Source organism: Myxocyprinus asiaticus, chromosome 3 (assembly GCF_019703515.2).
Source record: "Myxocyprinus asiaticus isolate MX2 ecotype Aquarium Trade chromosome 3, UBuf_Myxa_2, whole genome shotgun sequence".
NCBI lineage: Eukaryota > Metazoa > Chordata > Actinopteri > Cypriniformes > Catostomidae > Myxocyprinus > Myxocyprinus asiaticus.
In genome coordinates, this window is record NC_059346.1 from 49,000,836 (window position 1) to 49,025,860 (window position 25,025).

General features: G+C 36.5%; 1 protein-coding gene across 1 annotated transcript; it reads right to left on the reverse strand.

Annotated features, from left to right (window-relative positions):
- Positions 1-825: 825 nt before the first annotated feature.
- LOC127421486 (ras-like protein family member 10B) lies at positions 826-23,551 on the reverse strand. Its single transcript, XM_051664570.1, has 4 exons — positions 23,247-23,551; positions 21,398-21,776; positions 15,318-15,442; positions 826-3,705 (listed from the first exon to the last, which is right to left on the reverse strand). Exons 2-4 carry the CDS (start codon positions 21,683-21,685, stop codon positions 3,435-3,437), a joined length of 684 nt encoding a protein of 227 aa, XP_051520530.1. The 5' UTR covers positions 21,686-21,776; positions 23,247-23,551; the 3' UTR covers positions 826-3,434.
- Positions 23,552-25,025: the final 1,474 nt, after the last annotated feature.

Consider the following 25,025-nt stretch of genomic DNA (forward strand, 5'->3'; position numbering starts at 1 on the left):
CTTTCGTCTTATAACTCAGGAATTTGACGACAATGGAACAAGGTCTCATGGGGTCAGTAGATTTCGGCGCCAAAGCTCTATGCACCCTCTGGATATGGAGGTCTGTCGATGTGTCAAGCCCAAGTCCATCCTTCAGCAATTCTTCAATGAAGTTGATCACCGATGAACCGTTTTCGGTGCCCTCCGGTACTCCATAAATATTTGAATGTTATCCTGCCTAGACCTGCCCTCTTGATCTGTTAGCTTAGCTTCGAGCAGGGCCTGAAGTTTTAGCAGTTCAGATAACAACTCCTCCGTCTGTTGTATCCTCCGCGATGCGGCCCTCGGCTTCCTCAATCCTCTTGCTTGTGTTGTTCAAGTCTTCCTTAATATCTGCCAATTTTTCATTATTTTCCTTTCTGAATTCTCTGAGCTCTTCAAATATTCTCTCCAAGCTAATTTCCCCCTCATTAGTGGCATGGTGGCGGAATCCGTTTCACCCGTGTCTTCTCCGGATTCTGTCTTATCTTGGCAACCTGGGATTTTCTTTTACATCGCCCTGGTTTCCATCCCAGCCCTGCTTACCATTGCAGTGTTCTTTGTCAAAATTTAATAGCTATTTCAATAATTGGAGGCTTTTAAAAAGTATTTGTCGGGAGATCGATTGTCTCACGCTGCCATCAGTGTTCGTGTGCTACTGGAAGTCCATTCATGTCCATTTTAATATAATGAAGTTTAATATTTATGGTTAGGGATTTGTTATATTCCCTAACCTCAAGTATGAGCAACAGAATTAGCGATGCTTGCCATACAAAGAACCATTAATAAAAATGCTCTGCTGAACTGTATATTCAATAAATATTTATTTACTTGGATTAGTAAGCTTGAGTGCAAACCAGTACAGTCTTTACTTCAATATTCCACACTATTATGTTCTTTTGATGTGAATCACCTTTTTACTACTGAATGAGTGCATTTTAGATAGTAGGACAGTTACATTACCCTGCCTCTGAAGAAGAGACACTGATGTAGGTATTGATGTTGGACTCTCTCCATAAATCACACAGAAGAGAATGAATGCATTTTGAGAGTCCAGCCATTTATTACTACTGTGCTCTTTAGATGTAGACATTTGTATTTAACATGTATTTGATCAAAATGTGGTGTGTATTTGTTACAAAGATGTGTTGGGTAAAATCATTAAAGGTGCTGTTAGTGATTTGTTTTTAAATGGAATGGCACACAGAAAACATCCCTTTTACTTGACAGATATCAGTGAAGAAGGTATCCTGATTCTGTGACAGCGCAAGTGTCTGTAAATACCAAACAAAAATGTGACCGTGGGCCAAAATCAGGTGTTTTGTTTAGCAAATCAGAGGACTTTGAGGGACATTCTGCCTGTCAGTCATTTTGTGTGTTGGTCACAAGATGGAAACTCTAAAAAGGGCGGTGTAACTCCAGAAGGGGTGGGGTTACTCCATAAGGGGTGTGGTTACTCCAGAAGGGGGTTGGGCCTACTCCAAAAGGGGGCATCATTTCCACCTTAGGGAAAGTGTTAAGTTAGGGGCTCTGTATATCTTTGCTGGTGTTTGGAGCTCTCGCCTCTTTTTGGAGCTCCCGCCTCTTTTTGGAGCTTGGCCTGCAGCTATATTCTTCTCGAGGTTTTGGGCCACATCCCCATTAATCCATTTTCGTTTGAAAACGCATTGATTTCGCCGCATTTACGCCTCTCATCCTCATTAGAACAGTGTTTTCCTCCACCAAAAACTGATGGTTTCGACAATGCTCTCCATTATCGCATACTTTGATAAAAAGATGATGTTAGGAAGCTGAAAATGGAGTCTTCTTATGAAAACGTATTAGTGTGGATTGGCCTTAGAAAGAGGGGGCATGTCTAATTCAGTGGCTAAGATCCCTTCAACACTAATCCGTTAAACTTCCTAATGTCATTGTTTTCCAAAGTATGCGATTATGGAGAGTATTTTCGAAAGTCTTCTTTTTTTGGTGGAAGAAAACGCTGCTCCAGTGTTGATGAGAGGCATAAACTTTGCAAAATAAATGTGTTTTTAGATGAAAACTTAGTAGTGTGGACGTGGCCTAAGTCTGGCTTCCATCGCTTAGAGCACCTCTAAAGAAGGCGATATTTTTACTTTTTAACTCACCTCACACAAACATCGTCCAAACCTTTGCATGAAAAATAAAGTGAAACTTAAAAAGGTTCCACTATGCCAGATCAATCATTCATAGCACATTAACATTCAAAGGATATTTTACTCTTCCCCCATCACTGGGTTAAATTACTTCATTTGTGTCTACAGTGTTTCAAAGTTGGGCAAATGTTTATACCTTGGCATAAATTGGCATAAATGAAAGTACATTTGTGGGATAAGAAAGAGATAATGTACAGTCAGCCAGTTGTTACTGTAAAATAAATATACACACACTAACAGGGTTTATTTTGTAATAACAACTGGTTGACTGTACATTATCCCACTTGTTACACAGCTACAAACCAAATAAATAAATAAATGTACATAAAATACTGATTTGCATTGAAATTATGTAATTATGTGAGAAGAAATCGCTGAACAGCCGAATTCCATCTCCGGTTTGCGTCGGAGTTCTGTTGGTATTTATTTGTGAAAATGAACCTCTGACTGCTCATTATCCAGCTTATTACAAGAATGCTTGCCAAATAAATAATAATTGGACATGAAACATTGACATGAGTTTAAATAATTCTATTATCTTACTTGTAGAGATCGCAGAGTGCTACGAGATGTAGCAAAGATGACTTGCAATACCTGGATGATCATCTGCTATGTTTTAATCCCCGAATGTGCGGTTGTTACTCAGACATTTCAGACCAGCAGATGGCACCATTGACCAATCAGACTCGACTATTCCAGAGAGCCATGTAATAAGACACATTATCAAACCAAGACAAATAGAAATGCCTTAACAACATTTAAGTATGCATAGAACATACAGTCTTTGTAGAGTATTGCAGAAATACATGCCTCTTTGGACACCAGAGCTGGGAGACACTTGTCCTTACAGGTGCTGGAAGATCCATTAGCGTAGGCTCAGCATAAGCATTTAGATGTACTGTCCTGGCCTGAATGTATGCAATGACACAACTGTACTATTGTAAAGCTGTTTTTGTTGATTTCTACCAACTTTTTGTGGTAGTTTTTTGGTCGTTTCTATGGAAAAAGATGAATACCAACAGAGATGTTGGTATTTTTCTTCTGGGCCAAAGGGGGAGAAATCAGTTTGAAGGCTTAGGTAATGAAGCAACAGGGACTCCCTGCTTAAAGTCTTTCCATTATTAGAATCACAGGTTCCATGGCAAGAGGGTTTTCACAGCTCTCCAAGCAGACCAAGAAATCATGGAGCATCCATAGCCCAAAACATCAGTTTTCAATTGGGCATTACAAAAGTAGACTGGAAGCTCACATTAGGGCACAACGCTCTCTCCTGAGCGCCCGTTGGAAACGGATGGTAGCATGGACATGCTTGCAGCGGGCACAACCCACACTGTGGAGAGCCTCTCCAAACAACAGTAAAACATGCCAGTTAAACTTGGCAGAGCACTCAACATATCCACACTTCCAGCTTTTTCGGACTAAGTCAGATACACTGTGGCGAGGAATGACGCGACCTCGCTGAAGATCACGCTTATTGCCGACAATCAGAATGGGCGTCTCCCCAGAGCCCATGACCCTGTGAAAAGATACAAACACATTGTAAATATAGAATGTAAAGCCACATAGAATGGGGGAGACCAGATGCTATATCTCAGTAACTATAAGGGTCCAATTACACAAAATTTGCTTTTTCAAGCAGTGGTTTGGTATGTTGGTTTCAAATAACTAGCTCAAAACTGTTTTTGTCATCTTTGGCTTGCTCACTGGAGACCTAAAGATAACTCATTTTAACCTTGTGTGACCCCCCCCCCCCCCCCCACATACACATGTGTGGACACTGTATTTTGGCTTTGCTATATGCAACACATAATTTAAATTAATTTAAACTGACTGATATCAGTTCAGGAGACTCTGGGTTGTCAATAAAGGGTTAAACTTTTGACGCACCGAGTCATGTGACAAAACAACATGGCGCCGAACACAGCGGAGTTTGTCTTTGGGAGAAACAGCAAAAAAACTACATCTGGTAAGAAACCTGGTTGAGTTTTTACATTGAAACCTGTTTGAGTCAAAAGATTAGTTTTTTAGTTTTTTAGAGTCTTTAGTTTTATACAATATGCCATTTTAAAAATGTATCACGAAACGCCACGCTGCTAAAACAATGTACACTAATGTGTACTTGAGCACATTTTTTCCTTAGAAATCCTATATTTACTGTGCATTATACATTGAGAATCAATGGGTTCATTCAAAAGCTGAACAATTTTGTTTTCAGAGGCTTTATATGGAGTTTAAAATAAGATGAAAATAAGGTGCATTTCAAACTGTTCTAAAACCAGTGCAGACAGACAGCACACTGGAGGTTAAGACGTTCACTAAATCGGGAGCAAGGGAGCATCCTATTGCTTTCCCATGCAGCCAAGTGCATTCACTCCTAACATCCGGTCAAAACGTAAGTTTCAGGCTGCAGATGATGTTTGGACAACTCAGCATGTTTGGCAGACATGGGACAATGGTAATCAGTACATAGATTCAGAATTTACAATGAATACATTTTTTTAACATGGTTGGCAGTGATTGGATGATGCTGGCTATTACTTTGAATCAGAATTAATTATGCTAATTTCTGATGTAATGTCTGTAACATCTCAAAAACATGAATAACTAACACTCCTGGATATATTATTTTTAAAAATCTGACTTTTTATAGCTTGGTATTATTTTAAATTTCACAACTAAGTCCCGCTGTCCACATATGTGGACATAAATTTTTAAGAAAACTATTTGCTCTAGAATTTATCATTATTATTATTATTATTATTATTATTATATATATTTTTTGCATATTTATTAGGTGCTATTTGTTACAAATCAAAAAGGGAAATGGAAAATGCACACAGCAGTCACGCTCAGGTCTCAGGAGGTTAAGGCATGATTTTTAATGATGCTTTTCAATGAAACTGCAGACATTACAGAATGATTTTCTGTAAAGCTCTTTTAAAACCGATGTGTAGTATAAAAAGCGCTATTCAAATAATAATTAATAAAATTCCAATATTGTACTAACATAGATTCAAGCAAGGGTCAACTTTATAATGAAGGCAGATTTAAACTGAAAGACTGAATTATGTTTTCATGATAAGGGTCATTTTCAAGATGTCAGGTTGGGCAAGTTGTGTTTAAATATGAAACATAATTTATTAACTACAGTATTAGTAGGACAAAACAATGGTTTGATATTTTTGTTTGTTACCTTTTACATTTTGTTTCATGAATTTGTTGCTTCATAAATGTTTCAAATTGATTGTTTCAAATTTAGCTAAAAAGCCTATGGTAAGCCTATGTTTAATGGTAGCAATCATTATGACAATTTACCCTATATATAGTTGTAAAGGTTTTTTTTTCTTTTTTTTTTTTTCTGGGAATTTACAGTTTACTCTCAGAAACAAAGGTACTATTTATGATGCAAGGCTGTTACTGGGGAGGTACTCTACTACATTTATATCAAAAACATTCATGAACTCCCTCCCAAAACTTTGAAAAAATGTCAGTCAGTCCTGCCAATTACAGTTCAGTGTCTGAGACCCATCAGCAACTATGAGCAGTCTTATGCATGTATTCTGTCTGCAGACTACTTCAGAGTAGCTCTGTGGTGACATGCTGTCAGGAGGAGAAGCTGCGATATGAACAGGGAGCTGGCCTGTGCTATCAGCATTTCCTTATGTCTCCAATAGAGGCGAGAGATCCCAGAGTGCAGCTTAAGTCTGAGATCTGTCTGGGATAACCTGGGCCTCTGAAAGCTCTAATAAAAGACAAATAGATTTCCAATTTTTTTTACATCACGAGGTAGAAATGTGCTTTCCACTGAGCTGGACCGAGCAGATATAAACTCAGGAGAAGCTAAAAAAATAGACCTCTTCTTTGGAAAATCCTGCAAATGGATGGCTATAGTTTGTTGTGTTGTCCACACATGTTTGTATTGATTTATAATATATATATATATATATATATACACACACACACACTGTATATATATATATATGTAAATCATATTTTGTGTGTTCTTTGTTCATTATTTTGAATTAACAGTTTTTTTATCAATCTGTGCTCTGAATATTTTTTTTTCTATGTACTGTTTATTTCTTTTTATTTATCTTCTGATTTAATTTATTGTATTTATCTCATTTATTTCTAATTGTTCCCATTCCCCACATAAAGAGGACAATATCTTCTAAAGCTAACATTGTAAATACACTCAAAAAGAATCCCAGCAATACTAAGATTTAAACAAATGGTTTAAATTAGATTCATTTAAATATTCTTAACTTTGCCAGTTATAAAATGAGTTCAATTAATGCTAAAGCAAATACAGTTGCTTTGCCATTTACCAAATTACATTGTTTTAAATATAAGGATTTAGTTTACTATTGTATGTTTTTAAAGTTCATCCTCCTCATTTAGTTTAATGAAATACTTCACATTTATTCTGAATTCATAATATGTGCATTATTTTAAGATTACTCAATTCAGTTTGATGGAAATTTGTCATAAAATTGCAATGCGTAAATCTTAAAAAATGTACAGAAATATTTTTTGGGTGGGAGTCTTGTTCTTAAGTGACGGGTTAAATAAAGGTTAAATAAGAAAATGAAAAAAAGACATGCATTCATAACAAAACAGTGATAAACCTCAGAGAACTGATAAGAAGATTGGGTCACAAACACAATTAGCCCCAAACCCTCCCTGTGTTGTCAGTCACAAGGTGACTTGGGTCTTAAATTGACAGAAACAAGTGCTGTCCATCAGTCATCTCCTGTGACAGCTCTGGCCTCTGATCCCTCAAACACAGAGTGAATCTGCAAACTGAATGCAATTATTACGCATTCATTTATCATTTATTTTCTCAGTCCATTCTCTGATTTATTCATACACTCCAAAAAAAAAAAAAAAAAGGATTTTTAAAGGTTTAAGAACAATTCTAAAACATTTTGTCTTAAATTAATTACGTTAAATTCAATGCAATTTGTAAAATGTACTTAATCCATTTGAGTAAAGTCTACATGAATATTTTTTGTAGCATTGATGAAACTGGCCAGGGGATTTTGATTTCCCAGTATGCTTTGCAGGGGACTGGATGCAGTGAAGAAATGTTGAAACTAAGTGTTATTTTATGCGGGATAAGAACAGGATGAGTTTTGTTCATGTTTACTGTTCTATCATTTTTTAAAAGTAGTGTTTGTTTGGCTGGAGTTTGTGGGGTTACCACTGTGGTGAAGACTGGTGCTTGTGCTTTGGTTGAGGATGGATTGCCTCACAGTGTATATTTATTTATTCTCTAAATCTGACATGTGCAGTGCTTCGCTGATACATTCTGTCAGAAAGGTAAGAACTACAACAAGTGCATACTGGGCACTTATAGACACAGAAACAAATATAGGCACTGTGACTACTGCTCAGAATTCAAAATAAGTTAAGCTCAATCAACAGCATTTTTGGCATTTTTTAATGTTGATTACCACAAATATCTATTCTGACTCGTCCCTCCTTAAAAAAATTAAAAATCATGGTTCCAGTGAGGCACTTACAATGGAAGTGAATGTTGCCAATCCATAAACATTATAATACTCACTGTTTCAAAAGTATAGACACAAGACATAAACAATAAGCGTGTTAACATGTAAATACGTAGAATTATTTTAGTGTAATAAAACCGCTTACTAACCTTTTCTGTGTAAAGTTATATTCAATTTTACAACTTTGTTGCCATGATGCAACGGCGTAAACCCTAAAATGACTGTAAAAACAACAATTTAAACTTTACAGCTCAAATAATAAATTAGTTTTAACAGAAGAATGAATGTAAGTGTTTTTTATAAAATTATAAGCTGCACATTTCTGACTTTAAACCCTTAAAAATTGTAAGTACCTCAATGTAACCTCAATCTTTGCTTTTTTTAAAGAAAAGGAAGGACGAGTCTAAATTATTATTATTATTTGTGGTAATCAGCATATGCCACAAATGCTGTTGATTGAGCTTAACTTGTATTGAACCTTTGAGCTTTTGATATTGATTACCACAGACAAAAATGTTGATTCATCCATCAGTTAATAAAAACAAACAAAAAACCTGTTAACTAATGCACTTACATTGGAAGTGTATGGGGTAGGGCTGGGCGATATGACAATGTTTGTCGTGGTGATGATATAAAGTGTCAATTGATAGAGATTTTGCTCTACTGTGTATATCGCGATATGTAAATATCCATGTGCACAGTGTGGGCTTATCTATCAGGGAGAGCTTCATGTGGGACTGAGAGAATTGAAGAAACACGGACAGGGTTTTTCCGGCAATGAAACATTTTCTGCGCCCGCCAAAGCAAATTCAATGACATTCATCTCGTGTTTGGCACTTCAAAAGCGCTAAATATTCTTCTAATCTGACTTCACGTGACTGTGGCGCACGCTGTCTCGGGAGCTTGGAAGTGCGTGTGAGTCCAGCAGGCTTCCCGATATTTGTGCTCCACAGACAAGAGAGCACAGAGCGGGATCACTCGTGCTACTCAATCATTTTTGACCCAGGAAAAACCCTAATGGAGAAAGAAATCTCCAACGACGACTCCAAAACAAGTCATGAAAAAAGAAGAGGAGCTTGTTATTAAAACAGGTGCGACATAAAAATGTGATCTGCAAACTGTCGCACTACAATAATCACTCGTAATACAAGCAATCTGTAACCACCTCAATTAAGCGTGCAAAAGTATATTTTGAAACACAAAAGATGAACTACACATGAATTCTGTCCATTTATTTTATTTATTTTTTTTGCAAGTGTTTATAGTGTTTGGATATTTTTTTACTTATGTTTTATTTTCTTTGTCGCATTGCTTTGAGAACATCTTGAATTTCTTGAGGAAAGTTTATAATAATAATATTGGTCAACAACATATCAGACTGAAATGTGGCATATTGTGAAATTTAGCATTTTGGTAAGGTTGATTTTTTTTTTTTTACTTTGTATTTGTCCAGTTCCAAATAAAGAGAAATGTATAAGGAAGTAGTTTTCATTTATAAAGTATTTAATTCACTGACTGGAGTTTCAAAAATAGGCATTACAATATGGTTATAAACCAATTTTTATGAATTTTCCAGAAAACTTTTAGTACATTGTGATATAAAATTACTCATATCGTGATTTCTGTCATATTGCCCACCCCTACTATGAGGCAAGGTTGTGTTACTGAGGTAATTCCAGAGTGTGCAGTTTGCCCCGTGCATGTAAACAGTGCTTTACAGACAGTCACATCACATCCCTTCTAGTTATTCTTTCATGGATTTCATGCAACATTTACCAGGATTACATGAATTTAAACTGTCATGACCTGTGTTGGGTGTAATTTAATTACAAATTAATTTATTACTGTAATCTAATTACTTTTTTAATGCAAAAAGTAGTGTAGTGTATTATATTTCAAATTATTGTAATCAGATTACAGTTACTGACTTTCAAGTAAGTTCACCACTTTTAATTACTTCACTTGGGTAACACATATTTCTAAAATAATATTAGATATGTAGAATACATTTAAAACATTAATTACGTTAAAATGCACATCTGAATGCACGACTGTTCACATACAAGCCAAAATTCCTGTGACTAGTAAGAGTGTGACTAGTAAGCAAAAAATAACTTGTATCATTAGATTTTACTGAGCAGCCTTTCATAAAATAGTTCTAAACATATGTCCATATCTTTCATCCTACAGGTGCATCTCAATAAATTAGAATGTCGTGGAAAAGTTCATTTATTTCAGTAATTCAACTCAAATTGTGAAACTCGTGTATTAAATAAATTCAATGCACACAGACTGAAGTAGTTTAAGTCTTTGGTTCTTTTAATTGTGATGATTTTGGCTCACATTTAACAAAACCCACCAATTCACTATCTCAAAAAATTAGAATATGGTGACATGCCAATCAGCTAATCAACTCAAAACACCTGCAAAGGTTTCCTGAGCCTTCAAAATGGTCTCTCAGTTTGGTTCACTAGGCTACACAATCATGGGGAAGTCTGCTGATCTGACAGTTGTCCAGAAGACAATCATTGACACCCTTCACAAGGAGGGTAAGCCACAAACATTCATTGCCAAAGAAGCTGGCTGTTCACAGAGTGCTGTATCCAAGCATGTTAACAGAAAGTTGAGTGGAAGGAAAAAGTGTTGAAGAAAAAGATGCACAACCAACCAAGAGAACCGCAGCCTTATGATTGTCCAGCAAAATCGATTCAAGAATTTGGGTGAACTTCACAAGGAATGGACTGAGGCTGGGGTCAAGGCATCAAGAGCCACCACACACAGACTTGTCAAGGAATTTGGCTACAGTTGTCGTATTCCTCTTGTTAAGCCACTCCTGAACCACAGACAACGTCAGAGGCGTCTTACCTGGGCTAAGGAGAAGAAGAACTGGACTGTTGCCCAGTGGTCCAAAGTCTTCTTTTCAGATGAGAGCAAGGTTTGTATTTCATTTGGAAACCAAGGTCCTAGAGTCTGGAGGAAGGGTGGAGAAGCTCATAGCCCAAGTTGCTTGAAGTCCAGTGTTAAGTTTCCACAGTCTGTGATGATTTGGGGTGCAATGTCATCTGCTGGTGTTGGTCCATTGTGTTTTTTGAAAACCAAAGTCACTGCACCCGTTTACCAAGAAATGTTGGAGCACTTCATGCTTCCTTCTGCTGACCAGCTTTTTAAAGATGCTGATTTCATTTTCCAGCAGGATTTGGCACCTGCCCACACTGCCAAAAGCACCAAAAGTTGGTTAAATGACCATGGTGTTGATGTGCTTGACTGGCCAGCAAACTCACCAGACCTGAACCCCATAGAGAATCTATGGGGTATTGTCAAGAGGAAAATGAGAAACAAGAGACCAAAAAATGCAGATGAGCTGAAGGCCACTGTCAAAGAAACCTGGGCTTCCATACCACCTCAGCAGTGCCACAAACTGATCACCTCCATGCCACACCGAATTGAGGCAGTAATTAAAGCAAAAGGAGCCCCTACCAAGTATTGAGTACATATACAGTAAATGAACATACTTTCCAGAAGGCCAACAATTCACTAAAAATGTTTTTTTTATTGGTCTTATGATGTATTCTAATTTTTTGAGATAGTGAATTGGTGGGTTTTTGTTAAATGTGAGCCAAAATCATCACAATTAAAAGAACCAAAGACTTAAACTACTTCAGTCTGTGTGCACTGAATTTATTTAATACACGAGTTTCACAATTTGAGTTGAATTACTGAAATAAATGAACTTTTCCACGACATTCTAATTTATTGAGATGCACCTGTATATGAAAAGGCAACATTTGGACTTTCAGTAAGATTCCTAAATTCTGGACAGCTGTACACCAAGTTATAGAAAATGTCACATCCCTTATAGATATCTTTGCATGGATATCATGCCAAATTTACATGGATTACTGAATTTACATGGTCATGACATGAGTTGAAAGGCTGGTAAGCTGTTCTGATACACTATCGCATCATACTAGTTTCATACTTTCGAAAGAGTGTACATTTTAAAATGTATATTTATGTATATGTATATATTTCGGTGCAATGCCTTGCCACATAGGCTCCCATTGCAAGTGCATAACTGTAGATATGTTTTTTGTTTGTTTTTACAGATTAAGGGACAGGTTTAAATTATTTTCTGTGGTAAATGACAGCATGCCACATAGGCTAAATCATTGCACTAATATTTAGGCAGTTTGACAGTCAATTTGGATTGCAGCACAGCGTGCATCAATTCATCCTCTAAATCCGAATGTGCAGTGCATCTCTGACACTATCTATCTGAAAGGCACACTTGAGACATACAGTAGACTCAGAAGCAGATATAGGCACTATTAAGAAGATGGACAGAGCTGCATGCAAACTATATTTAAATGAGAACAGAATATGAACAGGCAGGACAGGTGGCTATTGTCTTATCAGAGATTAATTAACTATCACTCTATTAATTCCTCACTCGAAAATGCTCTGTCTTATCACAGGAAGGACTGCCAGCCTTTGGTCTCTTGCTTCTATTGGTTCTATTAGCAGATCAGATTGTGAATCGAAGAGCCATGTCATCCAATTGTGTGCTAGAATCTGTGAGGTAGTGTCGGGCCAAGGTGGCTAAATTGTGCTCTGCCTGGATCAATAAAACATGTATGTTTGTCATTGGAACTGTCTGCCTTACTGCACAGGCCTTGACGCCAGCAAAGCATGACAGCTGACGCCAATGATTACAATAAATCTGCCCCTGAGTGACAGGTTCAACACTGACCGTTTAAACCAATCATTGACTGAGCTGAGTTTAAATGTGATGGACAACCAGACAAACAAATGCATTTTAGTTTCTATATGCACTAATCTGCTCTGCTCTCTCTCTCTCTCTCTCTCTCTCTCTCTCTCTTTCTCTCTCTATATTGCACACCTTTATAGCAAATCTGAAATACACAAACAAATTGTATTACTCTGAATTTGTCTTTATATGTATCAAGACAATGTGTATCAATTAGTCCTACATGACAAAAAAAACTATTTTTATTTGATCTAACCCCTAAAAATGACTTTTTCTGAAGTAACCAGGTTGATTTATATTAAATATTTAACTTGAATATAACAATTTAATTTAGATGTTTCCACATGGTTACCTGACAACAATATTTTACAGTTTAGGCCAGACTTAAAATGCAACACTACATTATATGCAATATCTAACAGGGGGTCCCTGCTCTGTCTTTCTATCTTTCTATAGTCTTTGACCTGACAAAGTGCTGAGAGATATAATATATTAATATAAAGACACCAGCTGTATTGACTTCAGCAGAGCAAGAAAAAGGTGTTTGTTAAATCTCTAAAATGTTAATGAATTCAAACAGCACCTTGGCAGAAATGCTGACATATGGATAACAAGTCAAACAGTGAATGATATTAAAGTGATATAAAGCCTAAGCATTAGTACCAGGGGCGAGGCCACATAAGGGCCAGAGGGGCACTGGTCCACTCAGACTGACGGCTGGTCCACCCAATCAAAACTGCCAGAATATCCTAATAGTTTGCAAATCTTGTCGCACACAAAATAGCTCACATACGCATGATAACCATCATATTCCTGTTATTAATACAGTTAGAAAAATGTGTTTTTATTTTAAATAAGTTCACTGAAATGGAGTCGCTCATGTTTCGTGGTCCGCACAGCGCTAAATACAGTCATGCCTGTAAACTAATCCACTTTGTTTTTGTTTCACTTTACTTTTTGAACATTAACTTGGGGGGTGTAGTAGATGTTTCTGTAGATGACATTTCTGTGGTTTGACATGTGGTGTACTTAACATCCAACACACAAAAACAGCCACACTGTAAACAGTTATAGGTTGATCAAATGTAGTCTTTTTCACGAACCTGTGTTTTTTTAAGACTTCTGGTTGGGATTTCTAAATTGCCTATAATATCCAGAATTTGGCTTTATTTTCATGTCGACCTGCTCTTTACAGTCGTCATGTGTTCGGTGTGTGTATTTGCCATTAAAAGCCATCTAGATCAGTTTCATTTGAACCTTCTTTACACCGCCTTTCTCTCTTTGCACACACGCTGTTAGTGTGTGAGAGTGCGGGAGGCTATATAAATGTCTCTTTGGCATTTCTCTTAATTTATGTACGTTGTTTTACACTTTATGTTTTTACGCTATTCTTTGCATGCAGGCATTTCTTTCTAAGCTGCCACTGCATCCAGTTGGTTTTGGGTAAGAACAGACCAAAATGTAACTCTTTTTTCTCTGTACATATTGTCATTGCAGTCTCTAAGCACGATTATGATTTCAAGCTTGATTACACTTCTTAGTGTAGTTGCAGAGTGCTAGATAGCGCTGTTGGAAGTCTTATCGATCTTGAAATCATGATCGCCAAGGACACTGCTGTCAAGATGTACAATGAAAAAGGAGTTATATTTTGGTCTGTTCTCACCCAAAACCAACTGGATCGCATCAGAAGACATAGATTAATATCTATTAATGACTATGGAGTCATATAGATTACTTTTATGCTGACTTTATGTGCAAAGTTCTGGTCACCATTCACTTGCATTGTATGGACCTACAGAGCTGAGATATTCTTCTAAAAATCTTTGTGTTCTGCAGAAGAAAGAAAGTCATACACATCTGGGATGGCAAGATGGCGAGTAAATGATGAGAGAGCTTTCATTTTTGTGTGAACTATTCCTTTAACAATTATTTTCGTTAACAATAACAAAATACTGTAACATTAATTTTAAAAGTAAAATTCCACAACTCAGTAGAACCGCTGTAAAAACAGAACACGTGTTTCACCAGAGTCGCGCTTGCTAAGAATTGTCATTTGTAATTAATAAAAAAAATTATATTGGTAATATCAAGATGATATCAAATAGTATTTATCGGGGAAACAAAATAAAATATGATAAAAATCTGTGAAGTCCGTCCGAGTGGCAGATGAAAATAATTTGCAGTGCTTCGTCTCTGTGTGACCTGGCACTTGTGAGTAGCAAAAAAACAAAAACAAAATAATAATCAGAAAATACAATGATCCAGAACACAGATGAGGCAGAGGAGAGAAAAGAGCGCTCTCAATTGACATACTATTCAAAGTAAATATTATTATAATATTACAGTAGTTACATAAAGCACAAAAAGTAAATGAGCATGTATTGACTCATAAAGGCATAGGAAAGGGGTATGCAATTAGGCATCATCATCATCACACCTGGTCTGGTACAAAACAAGTCATGTGAGGCTTTGAAATGGCTTTTGATGATGACGACGACTTTTTATGCCCTTTGCAATCAGTGAAGGGGAAAGGGAAGGTATTTATGTTTATTTGGATGAAATGATGAAAAAATTACCACTGTGCTGGCAGCCTGTGATTACAGAGGGGTCTCCGTCTTTCAGTGCAATTACAACAAACACCAGACATCGAAGGGATCGGAAAGAGGAAAGGAGGATTGGGAAAGGTAGGGAACAGAAAGTTCAGAAAAAAACAGGGAATAGGAAAAAAAAATGTCAAGCTAAAAGAAATAAAATATGAGAATGAAAGAAGAACTGGGTGGGAAAAGGCAGATGTGTGCAAAGATGTTAAGGAATAAAAAGGCGTAAGTAATTATTCAGATCTCGTACCTGGCCTCTAAGATCTGCTGCCGCATGGTCTTGACATACTCAAAGCTGTCGAAACAGCAGATGTCATAGACCAGGATGTAGACATGAGCGCTTCGAATGCCTCGACAGCAAACATCTGACCATTCCTGTACACAGAGCACAATTATCTATCAACACATTCATCACAATCAACATCAGATGGCTACAGAATGCATGCACCTTTATATTATAGATGAGATTTGGTGAAATTAATCACAGGAGATCAATGGTCAGTGAACATTTTCACTAAGTAATACATTCGATTTTGTTTTGTTTCTCACCAAACCTTATCGTATGCTTTCATAACAATCATGAGTCTAATGGAATAATTTATTAGACTTCTGAATTATACTTTTGCATTCTTTTGTAGCTTGAAGAGGTGGTCACCATAAACTGCCACTGAATGACATCACTGAGTGCAAAACATTTTCACAATTTCTCCCTTTGTGTTAAGAAAAAGAAAGAAAGTCATATAGGGTTATGACAACACAGGGGTGAGTGAACAATAAATTAATTTTCACTCTTGGGTGAACTAATCCTTTAATAATTTTGCACTGCACAATTTATTTAATTGGTAAAAACATCAAACTGATCAAATAGCCATGTGTCATGTGTCGTTGGAAAAATCTCAAAGAGTAGAATACAACCCAATATTTGTTTTACTTACAGACAAAAATATAGTGAGTAGTAGCTAAGTACGTGTCTTTGACATACATGTTACATGTAAACAGGTGTTGCCTATAAGCCACTTTTTCACTTATAACTTCACAAAAAATAAACAGAACATAAAATACATATGATCACATAGCATTACTTAGAGGAGTGGATTCCTGTTAAAATGAGCTCACACACAATGTAATCAGATGAATAGATCATTAGATAATCCACACAAAGCACAATGTACACACAGCACATAATGTGCAATCTGGCTAAAAACCCATTAGCTTTCCTGGATTAGATGACTTTATTGGAAATGATGTAGTATGTTGTCCAGCATCATGGAACGCTAAACCAATCGTATTAGGATTCAGATCGCTGCAACCAGAGGTGGAAGTCAAACAAATATGGGCAGAGAGGATCATTCACTCTAATTACATATGGCCACCAGGAGATGGTACCAAATACATGACACAGATGCGATGATGGTTCAAATGACACAAAATGGAACTGAATGAGATCTCGTTACTCATGCCTGCATGCTTTGGATAGAAAGCAAACCTTTAGTCATTGTTGTGTTTGCATGTGTAATTAGTTCTTGGTTAGTAATTCGTTTTGGGAACAAAACAAAAGCAGTTTTTCAGAGCCACCTTATTTACACCCTGAGATATATTATTTTAAATAAAAAACAAAAGTTTATTTGTGATTGTTCTTAGTCTCATAATTTATCATAATCAATATCATTAAAAATTTGAAAAGTTTTCTTTAAAATGATACCTCATTGTTTCTGTTATAAGCCTAAAATTTTGGGCATGCCACTGAAACAGGAAATCTTTAAAAACACCTTCAGAGTTAAGGGGTTAAATCAATAAAACCTACTTACCTACCTACCTACCCTAAACCTTAAACCTAACTGATAGTGTCATAAAAAGCAAATGTGAGATGAAAAGCTTAATTGCTGAAGCAACCACGTCTTTTTGTGGTGCTTCTATGACACCTTCGGCTTATGTGTCAACTCGCATGATCTTCAGTGAATAGAAGTCATTAGCCTAGTTTCCATCCACTTTTCGTGCTATTTTGTTATCAATAAAGTGAAAATGCATAAAAAAAGTTTGGAAAATTTGCCGTCTTCTGCCTGTTTCCATTCAAATGGCCTTTTATCGATAAAAATGGTGTGCGTGATGATATCATGCTTAAAAAAACACTGTCGCATAAGTTTTGGTTTATCGCAATAGAAATCTGCCCTTATGCCGTCTCCATTCAGAAATGTGTGTTTATCGCTAATTGTGTACCTTTCGCCTCCCAGATGCCCCTAATATTTTCCTCTGAAGTTTTTGTAAAATGGGGAGAATATTGAGACAATTCATTGAAATTAGACAGCTTACTGTCATTTTAATTTCACAAATAAAAGCAATCAGAAGAGGAGGAATTGCAATTAAAAGGGAACAGTTTCCCTTCTGATAGGACTGTAATGTTGGTCCTGATGTTGCGCCTATCGTAGGTTGCCACCGGTTCTGACCCGAAAGCGAATCGCCATGGCCCTGTTCAAGCTGACATCCTGCACCAAGTAGTGGGGGAAACTTTCAGTCTTAGTATAAGGACCATCCATCCATGTGTTTATACTGTGTGCACAACTATTAAAGAGAAACTGATGCTGTGTAATATGAGGGTTTACATATGATACATTCCTGATATTCAGTAGGCTATTTTGAACAGTCATCTAATCTAAAGCATTGCCATCACAATTGCATTATGTCCCGCATATTTGTCCAGCAACTTTTAACGACCAACTGAACTTGATTGTCATCTAAAATTAATTTTAGCGTCATAATGCAATTTACATTTTCTGAAGAAGCTCAGCAAATGCGATCCGAGGTAAAGAGGGTTAGATTTAAAATATTTAAAAGTTTAAAAATTTTCAAAAGCTCGTTTTCTGAAAGTGAACTCAGCATTGGACAAATAGATTTATCTAGTCTTGAAGAAAGTCTAGAACATTCTGAAAATGTCATTCAGCCACTTTTTTCATCTACAGAACAGGGTAAGGCTAATTTAAGTTTGTATAAAGAAAAGGCAATTTTATAGGCCTGACAATATTATTATTTTTTTTCGTTTGGAAATTAATTATTTTATTTAATGCTTTATTCAATTGTTAATTTATTTAGCCTAATTTCATACAGGGAATTGTACTGGCATTTTTTCAAAAGTAAGCTAAACAATCATTTTATAGAATTAGGCTATATGTTAGTGTTCCAAAAAAGCACACTGAAGATTTTCTCCTGGTATTGTGTATTTATTTTTAATTTAAAACTTCTTTGTGCACAGAAATTATATGTTTTTTGTATTGTGGGCTAATTCCGTGACTGCTGTCTATTATTTTGAATGGTGTGGAAAAGCAACTTTAATAAATAAACGGATGGCTACAGCGATTAAATTAATCACAAACAGTGGCCATTAATTTGTTCTCTGTGCACTTGTCAATGTGCATGTCTTGATACAAAATATTTGTGTTGGCACTCCTGGAAGTCTCATGCTTGCAGCATCGGATCTATATGCCATTAAGATCAATTCATAATCACGCACAATAAATTGGCTTTCAAGGATGTATACCGTCGTCATGATTCACACAGGCTAATGATTGGGGTAAATTCTGTCACGTGACACGTTAATGTTTTTTCGACAAAAAGTGTTTCCAAACCAGTTTTTCTTGACATTTGAAGTATCGACATAGAGTTTATGTGCTAGAGTTAAATGGAAAAATATTATGTCGACACTAATTTGCGTTTCCATCAGCTTAATTTTGATGCGCTAAAACTTTTTTCGCAAAAAATCATTGGATGGAAACGTAGTTAATGTTGTTTTAGCACATCTAGTGCTAAATTGCCGCAATAAGTACGAGTCACATAAAAATTGTTTTTCAAAGATGTAGGTATAGTAACGTTATTCAATGGAACCAGGTCAGTGTGAAATTCTGGATTCATGTTTTTCAAGAGAGACAAGAGAAAAACAGTTAATGCAGAAACGAGAGATGATGAGGGCCACCGAGTTTGCACCCTATTCTTATTCTCCTGATCTATTTGTGTAAATCGGCTAAGTAAAGACAGAAAGAGGGCACTCTGACAGCACACTCAGCGGTCTCCAAATGACTGCCCTTAAGTTTTTGTAAAAGATGCTCTTTTATATGTTACTCTGGTAATAATGGTCAGAATTTCAGGAGACAGAAAAGCTAGCTTTTTAAATGAAGGAAAGAAAAACAGCCCTGAAAGCACAAGTACATCACCCAGACATCTATTTGATGTGTGTGTTTATACTGTATCTGGAAGATGTATTTTTTTACGTTGTTTGCTCATCTGCAATACGTCTATAAGATGTCTGTATATAAGTATGTCTCAGATGTCAATAAGACATTAATCAGATATCTTTGAGACATTTATTATTTAGAATGTTTGTAAATCTGATCTTTTTAAGATGTTTAGACGTTAATTAGATCATGATGCTTTCCAGATGAAAAGATCTAAAACAGACATCTCAGAGATGTACGTGTGCTAACTGGGAGTTGTCTAAATCACAACCAATTATGTCTAAAGCTAACTGCGGACTGATAAAAATGTCCAGTTTAGAATACGATTATAAATGTAAAGTTACAAAAAAAATCCTCTCTTCCAATTGTCATTAATTAAAGCTCTGAAATCATTATGACACTATTGAGAAAGAAAAGTGTGCTGAGACAAAGGACCTCATGAGGTTCTATTATCCCTTCAAGCTGTCTGAAATCACAAGTATTTTAGGCAGAACCAAGTGCTATCAGGTGGCTGGTTCATTATAAACCATTCGCAAACTTGTCTAATAGAATCAAGTTGTTATACCTACATTTTTGCAAAATACTTTTAACACACCTCGTTGTATGTATTGCTACAGTTTCCTGGTGAAATGAACTTTTACTATAGCGCATGACTTCTTAGGCGATATTTTGCATTACATAACCAACTACATTTAAAAGCTTGTTCAAATGTGATCGGACTACACAGTAGCTAACTGAAAGCGCATTGCACTTGGGATGCAAAGGACCGGGTCAGAGTCCTAAAAAGCATGTGAGTCCACACATGACCTGAAAGTCTCAAAGACGCACCATGAAATGATGTGGTTGCTTCGCAATCAAGTTTTATCATGTCACATTTGCTTTTCATGACACTATCGGTTAGGTTTAGGTTTAAGGTTTAGGATAGGGAGGTACGTTTTGATGATTTTAAACATCATTAAACTAGGTCAGCTGTTTTGAAAAAAAGTTACTCGCTTTTAGCGCCACACAGTGGACATATCACCTCAGAATTATCGTGATACGTGTAATGAACCACGTAATATCACTTTGCAAAAATGTTGCCACAGTCACGCAATTTTCATTAGATCAGGCTGATCATTCTACAATATTAAAACTCTCACTGTGCACAAAAGGAGGAGAGTTATGCAAATAATGTGTAATTTCTGTCCCACTCTCATCACCAAACGAAATGGCAAACAGTCCCACCATCTACCACTGGTCGGAAAACAGATAGTCCCTCCTCAATCTCTCACCATTAGATGCACATAAAATAGAGCAATGTTTTGATAGTGATATAGCCAAAGAGTTTGCACTTTTCAGGGGATTCAAACTATGAGTGTCTTATTTAAATTTGCTTCTGCATATTAACCTACAAAGTAGTTTTAAGTAATTTAAGGTACGTTTAAGAAAGTATTTAGGCATTGACCTTTAAAGAACTTAAAGGTGCTGTATGTGATTTTTTCTTGGAAAGGTATGCAAAAAAAGTTCCTGCTCCCTGAAAGATATTACTGAAATAAGTGTCGTGAGATACCTGTCAATCATTCTGTGTGTTCTCATTGTATTGTGGTTTCAGTGAATTGTTGAGGCTTACTGCCATTTTTATGCCATGTTGTTCACAACAGTTGTCAGCTAAGGGTGCTGTTTTACTGCTGTTGTTTTTATCAACTATTTCTGAACAATGTCAGCCTCAACTAAGCTCATTTGGCACCTTTCGAGTGCAGAGTTTTGGAAAGAGGGGGCGTGGCTAATTCAACGACCCAGTCTCGTGGAAGTAGAATGGCTGAAATCGCTTACAGCACCTTTAAATAAGTAACAGTTAAACTTCTAATTTCTGTAAAATTCTATTTAACACAATTAAGTGTCAATTAGAAAACCAAAGTTAAAATAGATAGAAAAGTTGGTATTAAAGAGGTTCCAAAAGAACATGAAAAACAGTAGATACAGGTTTGGTAATTTTATAAGGGTTTATTTGGGTACCTGGTCACCATAAGAAGAACCTGTTGATGTGTGTGCTTTCTCTGTGTTATAAACCATGTCCTGACTCAGGGTCAGGTAAGAGCTGCAGTGTTCTGTATATTGTTTACAGTACCTGCAGAGTGCTGCCAGGAAAGCTGCTGACGGCTGGATAATCTGTGATCTGAAGGTCATGCACATGTCCATTAAGTACTGCGGCAGAAATATGCACCCTCCGTGCCTTACTGGACACTGCCACCTCACTGTAGTCGTCACGCAGAAAGCGCTGAACAATGGCCGTCTTGCCCACCCCCTGAGCCCCCAGCACCGCGATCCGGAATGTAGGGGGCATTGCCCGGCTTCCGCTTCGCCCTCGGTGGGCCGCCCCATCCTCCCTGCTCTCGCAAACTGCTGGCCAGTGCATTTAGAGTGGCACATGGGCAGCACATAGTCCTGACTTGAGCACAGAAAGCCGTGGTGGCCACAGCACAGTCCCAATCATACGCCAGCAGCCTCTAAGAAAGAGAAAACATAATTCTTTTTAAACTTCAACTTTTCAAAAGAAGTCACATGTAAAATTTAATATAATATATAAAATAATACTAAAATAAAAACATTCCAAAAAAGAATTGCAAAGCATGATTCATCTGCTGTCCCCCCCCCCGCAAAAATAATGACTGTTTTCAAATGGGTTTCCTAAAACACTCCCACTGTCTGCTACTGGTCAGCAAACAGACAGTCCCACCCCAAACTTACACAATTGAAAGCTAAAAAACAATTAGTGCAATATTTTGATAGCAACACAGCCAATGTCTGCATTTTTCAGGGGAATCAACCAATGAATGGCTCAAAGTTGTCTGTGTATATTATGCTGGGATACAAAATTTGAATTTAAATAAGTTTAAGTAAGTTTAAAAAAGTATAAAATCAAATAAAAAAAGCTATAAGAGGAGCTTTTCAGTTTGGTGCAACATTCAATTTTTTGACATTTGACAATATGTGTTTAGTCTTTTAGTTGCTCAGAAATATAGAATTTTTCCGTCCCATCTATTGCGCTTATATATTATGGTTTTTAAAGGAATAGTTCACCCAAAAAAGAAAATTCCGATATGATAGGTGTGGGTGAGAAACAGATCAATATTAAAGTCCTTTTTTACTATAAATTCCCCTCCCTGCCAAATAGGTGCTAATATATGCACAAAGAATGTGAATCGCCAAAAACAAAAGAAGAATGTGAAAGTGAAAGTGGAGATTGAAAGTAAAAAATTACTTAAATATTTATCTGTTTCTCACACACACTTATCATATCACTTCTGAAGACATGGATTTAACCACTGAGTCATATGGATTACTCTTATGCTGCCTTTATGTGCTTTTTGGACCTTCTGAGGTCTGGTCACCATTCACTTGCACTGTATGGACCTACAGAGCTGAGATATTCTTCTAAAAATCTGTCTTTGTGTTCTGCAGAAGAAATTAAGTCATACATATCTGGGATGGCATGAGGGTGAGTAAATGATGAGAGAATTTTCATTTTTGGGTGAATTAATCCTTTAAATAGGCTACTACAGTGTTATCATGATATAAAGCACTTACAGTAAATGGGGTCAGGTGGATTTAAATGGAGCACAGATATTATTAGAAAACACCACACATAGGCAACTGCACCTCTTTATGTATGCTATTCAAGTAAAGCAGGTGGCAGATTGCATGCAGGTAATGCAAGAGTTTAACTTCAAAATAAAAAATCTCAGCTTTCATCTAAGTGATGAGGCTCACTATAATTCATAATGTTTATACAATGCATACCCTCCATTATAAGGACATAATATCGTTGTATAATGTTCTTCATTTTAGCCCTATAATCTCACCCCGATACATGTAAATGCCCCACCCACCCTTACTATATGAATGTCGAGAAAGCATGACAGTTTCTCTTTTAGTGCAAATGTATAACGCGCACAGCAGTGACTCCAGTGACTTACCTTCTGCGCAGGTAAGAAGTTGCATTCTTCTTTCTCATCGACGCACCGAGTTTTCACGAGTCCTCACTTTCTGATGTCATTCAGGTGCAGAAGTAATCTCGAAACTGTCCTGGAGGAATATCCTGCTCTTTCACGTCATACAGACCTCGCCGTCAGCGCTGAACGGACTGATAAATCAGCGCCAGTGCGTGAAATGAACCTCGCGCATCACCGGTCAGCGTCACATGTTAACTGAATGAGAAAAGGCTGAGAGTCTGGTTTGTAGCGGAGTGGGGTGGTTGAGCTCGTTCTCTCTTGTGTGTAAAGACGATGCGCTTCTTCACTAGTTATGAGCGCAGAGAGTAAATACAAGCACGCGAGTACCACTGTCTCTTAGCAACCCGATCTTTGTCTTCTGTTGCTAAGTAACCACGTGGTTCGTACCTGTCCGCTTCACGTCACTAATACTGTATGTGGCCGTGTGTATCCAGGTGCGAATGGGCTGCAGTTTATTAGGCTTAATTTACGGTTAATAATCAATCCCGTTTATTCAGCTGATTACTGAAAAATATATAGCTAGCTGGGTAGCTGACATGACGTTTAACGATATTTATATTTCGTAGTGTGATACCTTAATGACCCCACTATAATATATAATTTTCGACGGAAAACGGATTGGAAGGGAAATCTATATAAATGTCCTACATCATATTTCATTTTGAAAACTCGTGCTGTCTCACGTTTTTCATCTAGGCTACTGAAATGTCTTTGGAAAGATTTTTTTCAAATTTAATTAAATCTACCTCTTTCCTTCAGACACTCGTTTTCATTCCCGCCAAATATCAAATATGGCGCCGTCATGAATAAGATCTAAAACAATATTAAAGGTGCACTCAGTAACTTTTGTCTTTGTGTCATCTCGCACTTACACTGACACTGAGCGGCTTGGATGCACCATCATTTAAATTCAACAGTTTTCAGTTTCAGATGTCATTGTAGAAATGTAGTATTCACAGTCAGACATGATTACTTTAATCAGTGAGTGAAAGTGTCCAATAACAGGACGGTTACTGAGATTAAGTGAGTAGCATTCAGCTGGTCATGGCCGCCCCCATGTGTGGACCCCCTCCATGTAGAATAAAACAGCTTTTATAAGGTTACTGATATGACTGGAGTCTTCATTTTAATGTGAGTGCTCATGATTTTACAAATATATTGTAAAATTATAATTCATGTCTTTAGGAGTTAAACTTTTCTTTAGGAAAAAATTACTGAGTGCACCTTTAAGAATAATTGCTAATATATATATATATATATATATATATATAATTTTTATACATGCCATTTTTATAACCACATATTTGAAAGATTGCATTTAATAGGCATATTTGTAAAATTCCCATAATGTTCAAGCAACACAAATTATTACCATGCTTTATTTCTACTCTTAATCCAGCCATTAATGATAATAATAATAATAATAATAATAAAACTGTTATGGTAATGTTTTAATAGTTATTAACATTTTAGTCATTTAGTTATTTCTGGTGTCCACTACAATGAACACTGGTTCCGAATTATGGCTTCTTTTTTTTCTTTTCTTTTTTTTTTTTTTTTTTTTTTTGCCTTGTTTCACATGCTGCCATGCTTTATTTTTAAAGGTGAAAAAATAAAAATTGCTTTATTTTATTTTTTTATTTTTTTGTTCAAAAAGTTGGATTTAGCAGCATCTAATAATTTTTTGTGATTTAGCAGGCACCAGATGACAAAAACCTTCAAAGGAATATTACGGGTTCAATA

Excerpts from the sequence above, each read along its gene's own strand:
- LOC127421486 (XM_051664570.1), bottom strand. The coding sequence starts at position 21,685 with ATGCACTGGCCAGCAGTTTGCGAGAGCAGGGAGGATGGGGCGGCCCAC. Across the intron at positions 15,443-21,397 it reads TTCCTGGCAGCACTCTGCAG|GAATGGTCAGATGTTTGCTG; the intron begins GTACTGTAAACA and ends CTCTGTGTACAG. Across the intron at positions 3,706-15,317 it reads CAGCAGATCTTAGAGGCCAG|GGTCATGGGCTCTGGGGAGA; the intron begins GTACGAGATCTG and ends ATCTTTTCACAG.